At 42.2% G+C, this 19,306-nt stretch overlaps 1 protein-coding gene across 10 annotated transcripts in view; it reads left to right on the top strand.

The window, feature by feature from the left end:
• Positions 1–19,306, top strand: part of FGD3 (FYVE, RhoGEF and PH domain containing 3) — a 109,154-nt gene that overhangs the window by 83,291 nt on the left and 6,557 nt on the right. For 9 of the 10 annotated variants that reach the window (XR_010433586.1, XM_064668120.1, XM_064668118.1 and 6 more), the window contains exons 10-18: positions 374–520; positions 1,173–1,265; positions 2,197–2,276; positions 2,686–2,716; positions 3,199–3,300; positions 7,102–7,164; positions 13,848–13,970; positions 15,707–15,859; positions 17,829–17,969. Coding sequence is in view for 9 of the 10 variants with exons in the window: in XM_064668120.1 (XP_064524190.1) it covers positions 374–520; positions 1,173–1,265; positions 2,197–2,276; positions 2,686–2,716; positions 3,199–3,300; positions 7,102–7,164; positions 13,848–13,970; positions 15,707–15,859; positions 17,829–17,969 (933 nt within the window). In the remaining variant the exon portion in view is untranslated. Of the gene's footprint in view, positions 1–373; positions 521–1,172; positions 1,266–2,196; positions 2,277–2,685; positions 2,717–3,198; positions 3,301–7,101; positions 7,165–13,847; positions 13,971–15,706; positions 15,860–17,828; positions 17,970–18,394; positions 18,456–19,306 lie in introns of all 10 variants that reach the window. The other variant, XM_064668119.1, reaches the window with a different exon arrangement.

The following is a 19,306-nucleotide window of genomic DNA, read 5'->3' as shown; positions in this document are numbered from 1 at the left end:
TGGTCTCCAACTTGGCCATTGATTTTACTGGGCCCAGTGTCATTGCTTCCGAAGATAATGGTTCTTGGAGATCTATTCCAACCTTTATGATTCTGTGATACATATTTATTGTTGAAAAGTAATGACTAAAAATATCAAATAGATTCATCTCAAAATATCCTTAAAATGGTACAATCCTGGGTGACTAATCCAGAGTGGGGAGGAGAACTGAAGAGTATGCAACAGGTATTCATGAAAATCCAAAGCTATAGCAGAAGCAAAACACTTATTTTCTTTCCAACTTATTTACACTTACCACAGAAATGACACAATGGGCAATTGACCAAGTGGAATAAATTTTTAAATTTAAATTGCTGGATTTTTGTACTTGCAGGAAAAGATGCACAAGCTTTTGGAAGTCTATGAGCGCCTGGGTGGTGAAGAGGATATTGTTAACCCAGCCAATGAGCTCATTAAAGAAGGACATATTCAGAAACTTTCAGCAAAGAATGGCACAGCACAGGATAGGTATTTATTCCTGGTGAGTGCTTTATGTTGCTCTTTTCTTTTCAGAGTTGTGCTCAGGTTGGATGGGCCTTGGAGCAACCTGGGAAGGTGTCCCTGCCCATGGGAGGGGGTTGGTGTGAGATGACCTTTAAGGTCCCTTGCAACCCAAACCACTCTAGGATTCTGTGGTACATTCCCATCTTTCTAAGCTCAAATACAAAAAGCCTTCACCAGCTGAGCCCAGCTACTCCTTCTCAGCAGCAGTTTTCCCTTGAAGCTTTTGCTCGAGGATTTCCTTCCTTCTTCCATGCTGTGATTTTACTGATGCCTTGTCAGATCCAAAGGGGTCTTTCCCATCTCCCTCCCCAGAGGCTGAGTTTTTGTGGAGTGCCAGAGGAGGCTGTTTCCAGCCACACCACGTTGCTGCAGGTGGTGGCCAGCTCTTGCTGGCACCGAGGGAAGAGCTCTTGTGCTCTCAAGACAGTCAAATGCAGAGGGAGGGGCAGAAGTGGCAAGTGACTGGCTGACATGTTTCTGTCTGCCCATTGCTTTCAGTAATGATCCCTGAGCCCAGCTTTCACCTTAAACCTCTTCTTAAGAATAAAACACACCAGAGGCCTAAACTGTCACAATGCAGGGCGTGTCCAGCATTGAAACCCCTGAGTTAAACTCCTGTGTTGTTGCAGTTTAACAGCATGGTGCTATACTGTGTGCCAAAACTGAGGCTGATCGGCCAGAAGTTCAGCGTCCGAGAGAAGATGGACATTGCAGGACTGCAGGTTTGCATCTCTTCTTTTTCCCTGTTTTAATGCTTCTCCACCTGATAGCCTCAGATCCCTGCTGAATCCAAAAACATACCACTGTATGCATATAAAAACATAATAAAATTCTGAAATCCAACTTTTCCGCTACAAGAAAGACCTTAAGGTGGCAGAGTGTGTCCAGAGAAGGAAAATGGAACTGGGGAGGGCTCTGGAGCACAATGAGGGAGCTGGGGGGATTCAGGCTGGAGTAAAGGAGGCTCAGGGGGGACCTTCTCGTTCTCTACAACTCCGTGGGAGGTGGGTGTAGCCAGGTGAGGGTTGGTCTCTTCTCCCAGGTGACGGGATGAGAGGAAACGGCCTCAAGTTGCACAAGGGAAGGTTTAGATTGTATTTTAGGGAAAATTTCTTAACTGATAGGGCTGTCCAGCCCTGGCACAGGCTGCCTTGGTCAGTGGTGGAACCACCATCCCTGGAAGTGTTCAAAAAACCGTGTGGATGTGGCACTTGAGAAGGTGGTTCAGTGGTGAACATGGTGATGCTGGGTTGACCCTTGGACTTGGTGATCCTAGAGGTCTTTTCCAACCTTAATGATTCTGTGATTGTATCTCTTTTTGGGGTTGTTTTTTGAGTTGTTATAAGGTAACCTTCGGAGGGAAGCAGAATAATGGTCACTGTGTACATGCTTTGATTGAAAGCCTTCCCTGGTCCCCTGGCTGACACAGGAGCCACCTTCTCCCCTGCTGCTCTAGGGGACTGGTTGATGATACAGATCCCCAAGTTTTGTAGCAAGACAAGTAACTATGAAAACAATCCCTTACTTTTTCTACCTCTGTACCATATTCAGAACGATCCTTTCGACTGAGCATTTCAAAGAATATTTGTAAATCATTAAAAATGATGGAAAGACAAAATGGATGAGTAGGAAGCTGACTTGTTCTTTTTGCAGGTCCAAGAAATTGCCAAGCAAAACGTGACTCATACGTTTTCCATAACAGGAAAAAAGAGATCGCTGGAACTACAAGCCAGGTGTGGTACTTGTTCAGTCTTGGGAGTTTTGTGAATATATATGGAGAAATGGATGATCTAGGGGCTGTGCAAGTGTGACAAAGCTTTAAACCACGAGGGGAGCAGCAGAGATGTGTAACTTAAATATGCAAGAGAATGTTGGTCCTAAGCCAAAGTGTGTTACAGTGCTGTGTTGATTGCCTTTATTGAATGCTTTCAGTGTTTATAGTAGTGCTTGTAAGTTCCACTGTATCAGTAATTAAAATATTTTTGACATTTTCTAATAACTACAGTCAAATATTTTTAATAATTATAAAATAGTGGATAATAAAGCTAAAATCTTGATGGATATAAAGCTGTGAATTGAATTTACTGAAAATATTGGAAGTAAAATGAGGATGTTTCCTCTGTTTTTCTTTTGTTTTAACAGGACAGAAGAGGAGAAGAGGGAATGGATTCAGGTTAGTACAAAACACTAATGATAAGGGGAAGCAATCACCATGCCAGCAGCATTTAAAATTCACTTTCTGGGGTTCTGGATGAATGTGGCTGTGCAAGGAAGTTGGGTGGGCCAGTCTGGTGGAGATGCTCCTGGAGAGATGTGGAGGCCAGTCAGGGTCCAGTGCTGACCCACTGGCTCCACAAAGTGTCTGGGGGCTCCAAATGGGCTCCCCTTTCCTGCAGTCCTCAAGCTCAGTGAGAGAGGAGACTGAGGCATCAGACCTTGTATGTTCTTGCAGTTTGACTGTAGAGACCCTGTCTGATGGCAGTCCTAGTTTTTAACCTGAACAGTAGTGAGTTAACACCACCGCTCGAGATTTTTAAGTTTCCCTTTCATTTATACAAGTCTAAGGGTTTTTCATCAGATCATAATCCTACCCATCTTCCTATGAAAGTATTTTTTTTTATGATGCTTCTCATCTTTGCTGGAATTTTGTCTCAGGTCATTCAAGCCACAATTGAAAAGCACAAACAGAACAGTGAGACGTTCAGAGCTTTCAACAGCTCTTTTTCACAAGAGGAGGAGCATCTTCCTGATTCCTCAGTAAGTACCAGTGCTTCATTCTCCTTTGCCAGAGCAGTTTTATTAACAGTTAAAACCTACACATCTACAGTTACTCAGCCCTGCAGGGCTTAAAAAGACTTTAAATTGATGCATTTTAAAAGGATCTTAAAATTCTTTCTTATAGATAATAAATATATTTCAGAAAAAATAGTCTTCAGCTAAATATGCCAGATAATCTTGAAGGTTGATTCTGTTTCTCTACAGCCATAATGTATCACTCTGTGCTGTATTTGCTAGGAGTTCTGTTTTGGAAGTATTCACATGAGGACAACAACAGTATCTCTCCATTCAACTAGAAAATGCTGGTGATAACCTTAGCCACAGGCATTTGCTAGGAGCTCAAGAGGAGAGGGCCTGGGAGAGCAAAATAATTAGGAATTTCATGCAGTGCTGCCTGGGACTTGATGATTTCAGACAGAGTAGATCTTGGAGCAGAGGAAGAGAAGGTCCATCTGCAGAGATTGAACTTTGGGAGCTTTTTATCTTCCCCCTCCCCTGCCCTGTTCGGTTTTTTTGTTTGGGTACTTAACAATTTTTGACATCTCTCCCAGGACTGATTCAGTGACTCAATAATCTGGATTTTTATCTGACTGATTTCCCAGGAGCCTCAGGAGAGATGCTGGATATGCCTTTTCATCCCAGTATTATCAGACTGACAGTGGAGATCTTCCCAAACCTCCACAGGGTCTAGAATCCCATTGCTGGTAGCAGTCAGCAATGAGCCATTTTCAGAATCTGGCATGGCTTACTGCTCCTGAACTATTCAGCAGCTAAAAATACTCAGAAAAAAAAAAAAGAAAATAATCAATCCTTGCCTGTCTTTTTCACTTAACTCATGGCTGCCTTCAGAGCCAGGATGCTCTGATGGAGAAAAATCTTTTGCTAATAAGCAAACTAATAAACACACTTTTTTTGTGTAATTAAGACACAGCATCTGTTCAACTTCATAATAATTATCTTGCTTTGTAAATTCTGTTTGATTTTGCTTCTGTGTTCATGGTGTAGCCACATGTTTGTGCTCTGGTCTTCATAGAAGTCAAGCAGAGCAGGAGTCTGGTTTATCCCTGAGTATGATATTAATATAGTCTGCACCATAATTTCCTTAATGCCAGAATGCTAACCTGCATTTTTAGGAGATTAGCTTCTCTAGATAATCAGCTTTGAAAACTGATGTCACGGCTAAATGTGGCAGAAATTGCTGTCAGTTAAAAGGAGCTGAAAGTATTTCTGTAAGGAAAACTGGACAAATACTGAGAGCATTCTTAGTTGCAATACCCTGTGGTAGGCAGCATCCACCATGCATATCTCATCATCTGTGGAATATTGGGCAGCTACTTTAGAGGGAAAAATGACAATAATCATCTTTTTTGCTCTCATGAGTCAAGAAACAGATATGCACTCATGGATTCCAGGCTGGATCTGTAACAACTACTAGAAGTTGGCCTCTGGTTCTAATGAGCCCGTAGAAAAAGGGTCAAATTGCTTTTCTTCCATCCTTGGCCATACATTCACTGTGTTACAGTGCTGAGGACTGGTTGCAGTTCATGATCAGTGCATGCCTTTGCATGCAACTCTGTGTCCCTGCTGACTTACATAAGCTCATCCCAGCATTATGGGTTGATTTCAGCCTGAAATCTGCCTACAGAAGACTTGTGGGTTTTGGGAGGTGCAGAGATCCGAAATTTGACCTGACTCTTCACATTTTGCCTGTGCAATAACCTTCAGCAATCAGTGAACTCTCAGGAGGGGAATATTCAGTGTGGTGTCCAGTCAGTCCCAGGCAGGATAAGGGGAGCAGCAGTCTTTTAAAGAAAAGTCTTCTGAGAAAGCTTTGTGATTCCTTTGTGGCTTAGTTCTCCATTTTCACCTGCAGCATTTCCAGGCTATGTGAAGGGTGTTTTTAAAGCCATCTAAAAATGTTACCCAAGAAGAAGGACCTCTTCTACCACTGCTTGATCTAAGAAGAGTTAGAGGCTCATGGTGTGGGGAAGGAGCCAGTTTGTGCAGTATTGGAGGCTGGCAAGGAAAAGTGCTGCAGAGAGCTGAGCTCTGTGGAAGTGGCATCCCAGAGCTTTAAGACTGAGAATACTTCTGTTAGTTAAACTATGGTTTTTGGATGCTGAACCATCACTATTTCCCTTTGTAGTTTCTGTCTCTCCCCATAGTTCTGGGTAGTTTTGACAAAAATCTCAATAACTGTGTTCATACCAGATCTTACACACTGTGAGTGGCAGTGGTAACATAACAAGGAGAAGCCCTTTTGAAATATTTTCCAGGTAAGAGTACAGGGTATTTGATTTTTAGCCCATTATTCCAAGTAAACATTAGATGGACATGAGGATCTGAACAGGCAACTGGAGAAGTTTACTCTTCCCTAAACTCGCTGGGAGTTTTTTTCAATCTCTTCTTCAGATCCCTTTTTTTTTTTTTGCTTTTCTCCACATTTTCCCTTTCCCAAGTGTCCTGTCACAGCACAAAGATCTCCTTCTACTAGGCAGAATAAACCCCTGAATTGATTTAGGATCCCAGTGAAAAGAACCCCTTTCCACAGGACTGAGGAACAGGTGATGTGAAGACCTTAGGGTTGCTGGCTTTTGTGGAGGCAGAAATAGCTGGCTAGAGCTGAGGAGTGATGCTTCCCTTTAATGCAGTCTCATTCCCTGAGGAAGTGCTCTGAGGTGGCATAAGCCTGGCCCCAGGGGGTGCATTTGCTCCTTTCTTTGTTCTAAAGAGCCGATTGATTGTATTAGAATAGAAATAGATACAGTGAGGTATCAAGATTAATAGCTCTTCACTTTGGCTGCTTACTCACGGTACAGGTCATGTTGTTTCTAATAACAGAGGTTAAACCTTTTTGCTCTCAAATGAAATGAAGCCAGAGTGCCAGAATGCACTGGCTTTTTGGATAACCTCGAAATAAGAGATGTTGTCTGACTGAGAAAGGAAGAATGATCTGTGGGAGTAACAGGGGAATTTATCATAAAGAGTCTCATAGTTTAAGAACCCCCTGTAAACTAGCAGACTCCCTGTAAATTAATGGCAGAGGAGATGGTTTTCCTTTCTTTTTAGGATGCAGCCTGTGATTTTGGTGCTAAATGTAAACGAGCTTGTTATTTGCCATCTGCATCTATTGAATACATATAGATACATGAATATTGTCTATGAATTCTATATGAATATATGTGTAGAGGTACCATTTTGCATTTATTAAGAAATTGAGATGTATTGAAATGAAGAAAAAGTTAACTGAGTGGTGTTTGAATGGAGTACATTTTGTTCCTGTCTGAATCCAGTGCCTGCACAGAGCCCTTGCTGGTTTGGCTGGCAGGCTCTGGGGTGTCCTTCAAACCATGGCACTGGCTTTCTGCAGCACGTGGGGGGCAGGCACAGGTTGCACTCGAAGGCAGGTGGCAGTTGGGTGCCATCTGTGAAGTCATCCACGTCAGAGCCAACCCCATATTTGTGGGTGGCTGAGCATATGTGCAACGTGTGCACCCAGTCTAGTGGAAGGTGTCCCTGCCTGTGGTAGGGGGTTGGAACAAGATGGTCTTTAAGGTCCCTTCCAGCCCAAACCATCCTGTGTTTCTGTGATATGATTCTATGAATTTAAGTGTATTCAGAAGAGAAGAGATGAGGGGCCGAAAGCAAACTTTTGTTTTTGTTTTCTCTTCTTCTAAATTCTTTTACCCGTTTTTCTTAGTTTTGTTTTCTTTTTGATGTTTAATATATTTTAGGAAGAATGTCCGTGTTGAAACTGTTGTGTGTCGTTGTTTCCCTCAGATAGCCAGCACCAGCTCGGTGGAATCAATGCCAGGAGCAGATGGTGGAGGTGCATTTGGAGGGGTGAGTAATTTGAAGCTAATACTTGAGGCAGAGCAGGGATGGGGAGGGTGGATTATGTTTCTTTTGTAGCAGAGGGGGAAAAAAAAAATCATACTTCAATATCTGGGTTTATATCCTGCTGTCTGTGGCTGCAGCTGTGCTGTCCTTAACTTCTTGGCTAAGTCACACAGCTCCTTTTGCAGCATCAGGGAATTTGAATCCTGCTCAGATTCTTGCAGCACGTGTGTCTGAGCCTGGTTCGGAGGAACCTCGGTTGAGAGACGGTGGTTCTTAAAATTGGTAGCACTGGCTTTTGGAGGGGGGCGTTGGTTTGGGGTAGGTTTATTACGAGGGGCTTGTGGGGCTTTTGTTTGGGTTTTTTTTTTAGGTTTTGTTTTGTCGGGGTTTTTTTGTTTGGTTTTGTGTGTGTGTGTTCAAATTGTGATAGGGAGCTACACTGAATGCTTGGGGGGAGGAGGGCAAAAAGAGACCAGGAAACCTGTCTGGTTAGTACTGTTGCATTGTGTGACTCAGGATTTCATCTCCAGGACCAAATTTTGATTAGCAGTTCTTCCATAGTGGCTGCCACAAAAGCAAAATAGACTTTCAAAGGTATGTTTCATTTTGCTCAGTACAGTCTGGGACTGCTGCTGAGTCAAACCCGAGGGTTTGAGTCCTTAATAAGGTCTATTTTTTAGCATTTTTACCTCTGCCTTCTAGAATAAAAGATTTTCAGGAAATGCCTCAGGGTCAGCTGAGTTTACTGAAGAAGCCCCAACAAGAACAAACAACAACAACCAAAAAAACCCTTATCTGCTGAGACAGGCTACAGGGTGTTGAGTATTTAGCATGACCTTTTTAATAACAAAGAAGCCATTCAGCAGCTACTCCAGACTTCTGGCCAAGCTTGGAACCTTCTGGTAGAGTGTACAGAGTGTCAATGCAAAGCTGTTAAACAAGCCAGTTGTTAAACTCAACCTATATAAAAACCAGGTTATTAAAAATAAGTGTTTGTGATTAGTGTGCTCCTTGCTGGTTATTTTTTGTTCACACTTCATATTTTCCCTAAGCAATTTTTTAGTAATTTTGCAATTAGTGCCCCTGTGCCTTGAGTTGCAGATGCTGTAGTGAGCAAGCTACTTAACAAAAAAGATGTTTGAAACTATTTAAAAAAAAAAAACCACAAAAATTTCTGGTGGTCTTAAGTTTCTTCAAGAAATGTAAATTTTATCTGTAATTAAAATAAAAAGTTATATCTTTTTACTTGATTATGAATAGTAATATTTGGTTTGCCTAGCATATCTTGACACATTAAGTAATTTACCTTAAGTCATGTATTTAAAGAAAAAATTAATTCCTGAGATAGGAATAAAAATGGAACTGGTAAAAAAGACAAAGCTAAAACCACCAAAATTGCATAGTATTGATTCTGGGCTCTAATTCTGCTGCAAATTGATAATATCAGCGTGAGCAATGAATAAAGATGTTAGTTGCAGCTTCAGAAAATAAGAATTTTTAATGCCAACACCCCTTTACTAACAGCTCAGTGAGAGCACAAGCACCGTGTGCCCAGCAGCTTCACACACAAACCACTTGGTGGTAGTGGTGGTCAGGGAAACTGGGAGCTCCTTCCTGTGCTTCCCAGAGCCTGCTGAAGGGGCTGCTGGCATTTCCTCCAGCGTTCACGTTGTGAGAAATAGAAACCCAGTCGGGCAATTTCCAATCAGAATTTTATTATATGATAAAAGCAAATTCAGCGCTGGGTGATCAGGGAAGGGGTCCAACAACTCCCAACACCTGTCACGCCCAAAGAAGACATTTGTTCTACATTTATTTCCAGCTACTACATGGATATTCATTATACATAAGTATAAACATTACACATTGTTAGGTCAGACATTCCACAGAGATTTCTTAACAAGCATTCATAATATATTGTTAAATCAGACTTTCAGCAGATGTTCACTTGTTATCTATTCAAAGTTATAAATTTTAAGAAAGATACTATTATCTAGCTAACTAAACAAAATTCTCTCACTATAAATCTTACACAAGGTAAAAGGGAGGTAACTTGTTTTATCCCTTTATAGGGGCCCAATTAAGTTTTACGACTTGTTTTTCTTTTCTCTCCAGGTCATATTGTCCTTACACTGTTTTCTCTTAATTAGCTCGAATAATTTTCTCAGTTTATCACAACGTTGGCATAACCAGGCAGTGCAGTCCCAGTGCAGGAAGGATCATCTGCCCATGTCCAGCATCGTGGTCCCTCTTTGCTGAGTTACTCTGCTGCTCTGCACTCCTGGCACAGTTTAAGCTCAGCCTTCTGTGTGCAGGGAGGAGAGTATGAGGCTGTGGCAATGGCACTTAACCATGTGTGAACGATGTTGGCACGCAGAGAAACGCACTAAAAAATTACCAAGTGCAAAATGTACCATATAATTTAAAATAATTTCTTTATTCAGCATTTCCAGAAGCACCTGCTGATGTTCTGCTCCGTTATGGGTGGCCCTAAATATGTAACTTGTAAATGGAAAATACACCTGTAAGAGCATAATGAGAAGGAAAATGATGGAAACCCCTTTGTTGCTCATGTGTCTGCCCATGTAAGAGTCTCACCAGACTGTGCTTAATGTTGCATGTACAGCATTGAGGCTGAATTTCTACCTGCTGGCCCAGACAGAATGAAATACCTGGCCCAGAGGAGCTGTGGCTGCCCCATTCCTGGAAGTGTCCAAGGCCAGGTTGGATGGGGCTTGGAGCAACCTGGGCTAGTGGAAGGTGTCCCTGCCCATGGCAGATGGTCTTTAAGGAACCCAAACCATCCTGGGATTGCCTGATTCTGTGACTGTATGGCAAGTAATAAATAATGGAACAGCAGTCTCCCAGGTGCACTGGTTTTCTTGCTGTTCCTACCAGCTTTTTGGTGATTCTTCCCTGCTTTTCAGAAGCAAATGGAGGCTCCTGTTGTTCACAAATGAGAAGATGTCTGCTTTCCTAAGAAGTCCAGCCATGGGCCTTCACCTTGCAGTCACATGAGCTGTACCTGTTGCTGGGATATATACTGTTTTTCCACCAAAATTATAAAGGTGGAGGAAACTGTCGAGATTTAGAGAGTTAAATGCAGCTGTACAGTAAAAGCAAAGTGGTCACAAGAGCCTGGTCTGAAAGATCCTGGCTCTGAACAGATTTTATGTCAGTTTTTTTCCTATCAGACTCGTCAGCTTCAAAACAGAGCTGGGTATACAGTGAAAGATGAGAAATAGGCCAATTATTTAAGTGCATTAGTTTCAAGATACTTCAGCTGCAGCTCGGGCAGCTCTGTCTTAGTGTCTCTTTTAACAAGCATCAGCAGTACATAAAGTAGCTTGTGTAATAAAGGACACAGTTGCAAAGTGACTGTTAAATTTATCTGTGATGAACAATGGGAATTATGATGCATGTCCTTGTTTGCTGCAAAAACCTCTGTTCAGATGATGTGTTTAGAATATGTGGTCAGGTCAGCTGAGCCATCACTGGGTGGGATGAGGGCAGTGCCTGTGCAGCAAGGCATGGAAAGCAAAGTGCTTTTTAATTCTTTCTCAGTGTGAGCAGTTAAATATCACATCATTGAAAAAGTCTTTGTTCACTGGAGTTTGCCAAGTCATAAAGACTCTTTCATTTTTGTTATATTTTCTACAGCTGCAACAGCAATGTTTCAAACTCTTGTGTTCTCACTGTGTTCTCACAATATTGAGAAATATTATGAAATATTGCTACTGTTCATCAAACACTTAATACTTCACTAATCCAAAAAGGCCCTGTATAAAGAGGTCTTCAAGTGTTTGTTGTATGCTACAATGCAAGTTAAAATATAATGGTGTAGAATAGAAGCTCGTGCAGACCTGTCCTAACAAATCTTGCCCAGTGTAATACATTTTCTCCTTTCTGTCTTTGTCAAATATATGGGTCAAGTATTTCTGGAAGGAGACACTGTCCAGACTGTTCCACACTGAGGAGGGTGTCAAATAGAAGATCCATTAGAGGAAATATTCAACTTGAGTGTTATCTGTGTAATAGAGCGTGCATGTGGGAGATGATGGATATTCCTGTAGAAGTACAAGCCAAATTAACCAATTCCCACATGAAGCAGCCCATTCAATTCGTGGTAGAGGAACTCCAGCATTTTTCTTATGTAGGCATGTGTAGGTATCAACTGAAAGCCAAAAACTGGTTTTGTTTAGCATTTGTCACAATTATCTTCCAGTCAGAGCTCACAGGGGTAAATGGTGCCTTCATTTATGCTCTTACCACCAGTGTAATTGTGGTTAATATAAGAATCAAGTCTGGTTATGCTGCATGCAAATTTGAACTATTAAGACAAGAAAAAATAAGGCTGACCCGTGAGGAAATGCTCTGATCTGACAATTTAAGGACAATCCCCCCCTCCCTAGTGGAAGAATAATCAGGTTTCTAAAACGTTAAATAACGTTAACATCAAAATCAGATTGAGAAATGGCTGACTTTGGCCAGTATGTGTGATACAAATAAAAAAGTTACTCTGGGAAGCGTTTGGAATCGCCCTAATTATCTGCTTTTCTCAGAGGGGTCTGATAGAGCCTGAAAGGAGAGGCTTGCTAATGACTCATCCTAGGCATTGTTCCCTTGGTGTGATTCAGTGTCCTACTGGTTGTAGCTGGTTCTTTACAAGGAAAGTGAAATACTGCTCTCTGCTCTAAGTGTGGGAGCACTTGGTTTTGCCAGTGTTCTGTTTTGCTGAGCAATTAATACGTGTTTATGGGGTATAGTGATTTTCCTGAATGAACCAATCCGTGACTGCGCTTCACCGAGCTGAATTGCCAAACATCCTATGTGCTTGTATACAAGTTGGAAACATTGCTATTGCAGCCATGGAAAAGATAATAAGAATGAAAAAGATTCAATCCAATTAGAGGTAATTAGTTGTGGGTTTGTTGTGTAATGGCATTATAAGGCGGGGTGGTTCCAGTGGCTCTGCTGAAGTACAACATGCTCTCCTCTGTAAACAGGGAATGCAGGGCAGACTTGAGGAGGCTGACACCACTGGGAGAGTGGTGTCAGCTTAAAAAATCGATTTTTTTTTTCCTCTACTTGGCCTGAAAATCTCTATTAGTGACTTCTGTATGTTAGTTCTAACGACTGAGGTGAGACCTGAGGGTGAACAGCAGGATTTTCCTGTCACTGGTGACACTTGCCTGGTGATCCCTGGGCAGGCACTGCTAATTGAGATGCATTTGCTGTCCTCTTGCTGCTAATTGAGATGCTTTCCTCCCACCCCCACGGGCCACATGTTTGTGCTAAAGAAAAGCATTGAAGAAGGGGAAGTTTGTTGAGCCAATTGTTCTCTCTCAAGTGGACCTGAGTCGTGACTTGGTGTGCAGGCATGGCTTAAAGGGAAGGAGGATTGTCAAGGAGCCCAGAATCTGTCTGTCCTACAACGGACCTGGTCTTCACCTGATTCATTTTCAGAAAACATGTAAAATACCTTTACCCTTTTGTTTTAGAGGAAATGTTTCTTCTCCCAGTAGTTTGTTAAATGACTGAGTCAAGCAAGCAAAGATGAAGAGAGCTATCAAACCTCTCTCATGAAAGAGCTGTGCTGGAGGAATGTGGTGCAGCCAATCCTTTGGGTCTCTGTGTGGATGCTGCCTGGCTGAGGGTGCCCCAGTCTTGCCCACAGGGAGCTACTACTGCTTGCACGTAGCCAGCTTGACTAGGGAGGATAAATATATTTATTTTAAAACAGAAAACAGGGACCTGTTCTGTATCTAGTCAAAGCTCCATGTGAAGTTGTATTTTTGTGATCTGCACGTTGGCGTGGTAGTCATAGAATCATGGAACGGTCTGGGCTGGAAGTGACCCTAAATATCATCTTGTTCCAACCTCCTGCCATGAGCAGGGACACCTTCCAGCAGGTTGCTCAGAGCCCTGTCCAGCCTGGCCTCAGACAAACACCTCCAGGTGTCCAGTTTATGCTGGATCCACTAGTGCTCTTCAGTTTATCAGAAAATTGTGCAATTGAGTTTAATTATACCCAGTGACTTTAGGTACCAATTTAGATGCTTGGATTTAGAGGCTTAACTCACCTGACCACCTAAACAGCAGATAGTGCATGTCATCTGCCTAGAGGAGTTGGTAGCAGGTCCCTAGTGTGGGTGTCTGTCCCTGCCTTCCTGAGGAGCTTCATGCTTTGTTGTGGGCTGAGAGGGAGCCTAAGGAAACTCCTAAATTAAGCATTTGGAGTTGGGTGGTGCAAAATCCACTGCCAATACCATTCATTCACTTCTTCACTGAAGCCATTTTTCCCCAAACCTTCACATCTGCTCCCCACCAAGGGAGGGGAGTTTACAACTCACTCATAAAGTCAACATATGCCTTAGGCAAGGAAGAGGTGAGCACTGGAAGGGAAGCTCTTCTTGAGATGCCCACGTTGGCCATTCCTCTTCCTCACTGACAGACAGGGAGAGGAAGTCCCTGTGGCAGTAAAAGCACAAGTGGGCAGAAAGGGGCTGAAACCCCCAGGGCTGAACCAGCCATCCAGTTGAGACAAGCAGCAGAAGTGTGCAAATTCTTCCCTAGAACGGTGTGAATCCCAAAGAGGATCTCTGTCAGTAAGAACCCTGCGAATAATTTTTGCATTTTTTTTAATTCTTGTATTTTTAATCATGTACTTGCACTTTTCATTTCAGAGTGATTCCTGTAGAAAATCTTCCAAATCCAAGCGGGACAAGGAGAAACAGGCTTGCAAGAGCTGCAGTGAGAGCTTCAACTCCATCACAAAGAGGCGGCACCACTGTAAGCAGTGTGGGGCAGTAAGTATCCCAGTGAGCTCAGCTCCTGAGTTTCTTCTGCAGAAATCATTGCAGACAATTTTTTAATTTTTTTCAGTGCAGGAACTAAAAGACATTCCGGTTCATGGCAGGTGGTTGACAGAACAGGTTTCCCCACTTGCTTTACTCCCTGGGAATCGGGAGGAAGAAGAGCTAAACTGGTGCAAAGTCCCAGGCTGTGCTGCTTAAGAGGCAAATCCAGTGCATCTGTGGGTAAAGGGAAAGGTGGTGGGGATGTGCCTGTACCTGGAGAGGGGGTTGTCCCCTGTATTTTGTTTGCAGGAGCAGTGGCCTTGGGGCAGCCTCACTTCACACAATGACAACTCTTCTAAGATGAACGGCTGAACATATGATGTTAAAGATGGATGGGTTGTTCTTTCCCTAAAGAAAGGTTGTGTGAAAGTGGTTTCCTCCTGCTTGAAAAACCAAAATAATCCATCCTAGAGAGGCAAAACTAGGTTACTGAAGGCCCTCAGCCACCTTCCCTAGTGCCATTTACTGAAAGCTGAGCTCTCAGGTGTTTTTCTGTAAATCATAACCATAGCCAAGATGAGATGGATTTCTGCAATATGACTTGAAACCTGCATTCTGTGCCTTGAGTTTCACACTTCATGTTCCTAATGTAACTAATACTGAGTAATGGTACTTAAATAACATTAATCATTTGAAGTGGAGATTAATTTCAGCTGGATAGAGGCCTAAATGTATAGTTAAGATGTTTAAAGAAACCTCAGTCTCAGCAGTTGAACTAAAATTGCTGTGGAGGAGGCATTTTTGCCCTAGAGTTGGGATTTTCAAACCTTCTGGGTTTGTTTTTATTACTAATTGCTTAAATAATGAAACACATTTCTGGATTCTAGTTTAAAATGTCCCATTGCAAAGCTGAGTGTTACTAAAGAAATGAAGTAATGACTTTCCCCCGGGGACAGAGAGATAACAAGAATTATATCATTAATAATTTATTGTTAAACAGTTGTTTGTTGTGCAATGCCTCGTGGTGTGGAAATAGCATTCAAATTAAAGAAGTTAATTTGTCTTAAGGAAAGACTTATCACCTTGTGAAAAATGCTGCCTTGCTTTTGTTTGGATAACTTGGTGCTTCCTATATTAAGGCAGTTCTCTTCATAGAGCAGTTACTGTCCTGCAGTGAAGCATATACACATATGCCTGAGGGTTTGTGGTGTATTATTGTACAGAAATTCAGAATGGATGTCCAGTTGGGCTGACACCCTGGGAACAGTTTCTCTCCCTGGAGTAGGTGTGCTGGAGACAGATTTTTAGCCTGAAAACGAGTTCTGGAGCTGCAGATCCAGCGCTTTTCCCAAGCACTGCTTCCACAGGCCCAATGTTCTTGGCAGCTGAGACAGACAAATAGTTTTCAATGGATCATATATTGGACTAGGTTCTTAAAACAGTCAGTGCTTTCTGGGTTCCTCAGTTCTCCCAGGCTGACCTCCCTGATTGATGAGGAACCTTCACTCTGAAAATCAGTCCTTCCCAGATCATTAAAAAGCACTAATTGCTTTGTCAACTTAACCCTCTTTTTGCCTCCTAAAGACTTCTAAGAAAAGAAAAGCAAACACGTGATTTTAATCTTACAGTATTTCCCAAAAGACATGTTTTCTTTGTTTTGGTCTATTGATACACGGCATGGGATCACAAACACATTGATCATTAATGCAGGTGACTAAAGTGAAACCATCATCTTTCTGATCCAGGTGATCTGTGCAAAATGCTCTGAGTTCAAGCCACTTGCAGATAACAGCCGTCACAACCGAGTGTGTAAGGAGTGTTTCCTGCAGCTGCCAGCGAGCCCCTGCAGCCCTGGGGTGGAAGCAGTTGGAGAACAGAAGAAAAGACTGGCTGCAGAGGTATGATCTTTGGCTAAGAAACTTTGTGAGGCTCTCTTTCTTTTTTTTTTTTTTTGTTTATTTATTAAAAACAAATCAAACTGGTTATGTTCTCTCCCCCACTGTGCTGTTTGTAGATGGTGAGTGTCTGTCGTAGGGTACTGATCACACAGGGATGCACACAGGTTTGGCTGTCAAGCTCCAGCTCCTAAAGTTACAAAAGAAGAGGGAAGAACCTCTGGCTCCTTCTTATTATGGTGCATTTCCAATCTTGAGCTGTGCACAGTAACTATTCACAAAATAAGATTTTGTTTTTTCCCTTTTAATTCCACGTAGTGGATACTTCTGCACTCCTTATTTCACATCCTGTCAAAATACTGTTGAAACCATTTTTTTCTTAGTTGATTGTGCAAAAGAATGGCATCCTTCTGGAAGACCACAGGGATTCACCAGAATTTTCTCAACCCTGCTGTAATGCAGGCTCTTCCCTCCAAAATGTGACTTCCACAAGCTGTCCTGTGTAAACTACCTGCTTCACCGTTGCCACAGGAGTCACCAGGTTTTACAGCTTGAGAGCAGCACATCCTACTCTTATTTTTTACAAGAACAAGGGACATGTTGGCAAACTGAACCTTCTTTTAACTAATGCTTTTTTTAGACCATAGGCAGAGCTGGGAGTACCATTACATGTCATGCTTTTCATGAGCCACCTTGGAGAGAAGGGGTTTATTTACTTCACCTGTGAAACACAGCCAGAAGTCACTGTGTGAAAGAGGATCTTCATCTCAATTAGAAGTGGACCCACAGGGACATCAGGTTCTTGAAAGAGCCACTGACACACTGAGAACTTCATTGCAAGTTGTCCTTCCCCCATAGTCTGACCTTCTCCATCCTGCTCTGAGTACCTCATGGAAAACCTGCCAGGTCTGCAGACCATGGAGAAAGCCAGAACTTTTTTGATACCATTGAGATATGGTGCCCCTGCCCATGGCAGGGGATTGGAATGAGGTGCTCTTCATGGTCCCTTCTAGTGCAAACCATTCTGTGGTTCTGTGATGTACACTGCAGCTGTGCCTGCAGGTGCTGAGCTCTTCATGGCCATCAACGCAGCCTCTGGTGTCTCATGACAAACTTTCCAGCACTGTTCCAGCAGAGGTGTTTGTGAAAACCTGCACCTACTCAGGGGAGAGAGAGCACAGTTAATCTGAAAAGCCGAAGGCAAAGCAGTGAAATGTGACCTATGGCTTTTACTTCAGAAAGCAGATTGGAGCAGAAGGCTGTAAAAACCCAAGGAAAAGTGTCATTACTCCCTTCAGTGCTCAGGCTTCTGTTTTTCTGTTGAACCTTCAAAGGATCAGGTAAAATGCAAGAAAGCTGGTGTATAGAAAGATAGATCAGGGTCAGGCTTTTTCTTTTTCTCCTGTTTACAAGAAACTTTGTTAACAAGCTTAGTAGCAGCTGAGGACATTGCTGCTAAATGTTGTTAGCAGCTGTCAGAAATCTCCAGGAGACTTTTGTGCAAACCCTAATGTGACCAGGAATTTTGGGGGTTTTTGACTTCTATCAGAACACAACAATTTCTTCCAATCTTTTTTCGCCCTCTGATTTGGCTCCCATCTCTCTGCATCCATGCACAAGAGGATCTGTTAATACACCCTTTGCATTAATTTGAAATAATCTCCCAGCCTACTTTGCTAAGCAAGAAATGAGCTGCATCATCTTAATTACAATTCTCAATCTACTGTGTGGAGGGGGAATTTAACTTCATGTCTGCTGAGAATGGTGGTTCAGCCTCTGCCTCTGTTACAATGAATTGTCTATTTATCAATGATATATAATAATGATCTTTATTCAGTTATGGGCTCTCCAGCATTTGCCCTCCAGTGTTCTTTGACTATGCACAACTTAAATGTTTTATACTTAATTCTAAATATTTTGTCCAGTTAAACATCAGTGGAAACAGCTCTTTTTTTTTTTTTTGTTCATCCAGAAGCAAAGCATCCTTGCAGCTGAAAACAGCCTCTTCAGCAGCTACCTCCAGTTCCTTGAAAAAGGGAAGACTTGGTACAAAATGTGGGTGGCCATCCCCAAGACTGAACCTCTTGTTTTATATCTGCAAGGAAGCAGCCAGGTGAGATGGGATTCGTGAGTGTTAACACACAAGAAAAAGAAAAGTGTAAGTTTAAATATATCAAGCTGAGAAATGGGTCAAAGGATTTGGCTTGGTTTCAACAACAAAACTGAACTTGGTGTTCTCAATATAGCACAAAGCCTCAGAGATTTCAGATTACCTTGTTGCCTGTCCTTACTGCTGATACTGTTGTGAGCAAATGTTTAAGCTCATCGCTTTTCTTTTCAGATTTTTAAGAAAAAAAAGGGAAAAACAGGGATAATTAGGTTATGTTTTGGCTTTTTTAGAGGTTTCAGATAGGTATATTCAAAAGTTTTATTATTCTGTCATTAAGGAAACCATTTTCTTGTTAAAAGTATAGAGCTGTGAAGCAGGCTGAATGTTGCACTTGCTGGTATAAGCCTTTTTTTTTTTTTTAAACCTAGTTCTGGGTTGAGAGGGTGGAGGAATTTGTGAAAATACCGTTGTTCTTCAGCCTGAGAAATGGTAAAGCTCCTTGTCATAGCATCATGGGATTTTATCTTTACTTGAAATAGTTACATGAATAAGAATTTTTTGTTTCTAAATGTGCTGTTGGAGCTAACTAGTATTTGTGTGTGATGAAAGTCAAGTGATAGAAACATCTATATCCAAGATAGAATATCCAAAATAGAAATATCAGTCATGCTTCCTTAGCACTGAAGATAAAGAATGACAATGCTGAAATGAGATTCCCCATATAGATAAAGAATGACAATGCTGAAATGAGATTCCCCATATCCAGTTTTGTATCTGGCATTTGACACATTTATACACAGCTTTGTTTATCTCCTGGGTGGGATGGAAGAAGGAATGGGTCTGAATTCAGCCTCCTATTGTCCTGCTGTAGCTGTAGTGATAAGAAGGTTTGCTTTTTATTGGCATCAGTTTGTGGCTGGAAACAGTCTGGGAACTCAGTTTTCCCCCTGATTTTATAGAGCCTTTCTGAGTAAAGCTCACCCTGTAGCTGATGTTGTCCTTAGAACTTTGTGCATTTTGCTGCTTGTCAGCAAGAGCACCTCTGGCTTCAAACAAGTGTGTGTAATGGTTTAAACATAGTGCTTAAAGAGGCTGAAAGCTTGAATTTGGAGCTTCAGACACAGCCCCCTTGACTTCATCTTTGATTCCAACCCCACACTGGGTAAGCCTCCAGTTCATCCCATGGGGCAGCCTGGCTTCTCTCCGAGTCAACAGGAAATGCGTGGCTGAAATGACACATTGGAAAAGCAAACAGCCTCATACAAGGCACTAAAACAAGGCAACAAACTCAGTCTTTGGGTCTCTCTGGAGTCAGGGTCTGGGGAAAGGAATAAAGCTTT

Source organism: Pseudopipra pipra, chromosome 11 (assembly GCF_036250125.1).
Source record: "Pseudopipra pipra isolate bDixPip1 chromosome 11, bDixPip1.hap1, whole genome shotgun sequence".
NCBI classification, from domain to species: domain Eukaryota; kingdom Metazoa; phylum Chordata; class Aves; order Passeriformes; family Pipridae; genus Pseudopipra; species Pseudopipra pipra.
Note: the sequence above shows the minus strand (reverse complement) of the source record. Positions and strands in the feature narration are given on the sequence as shown.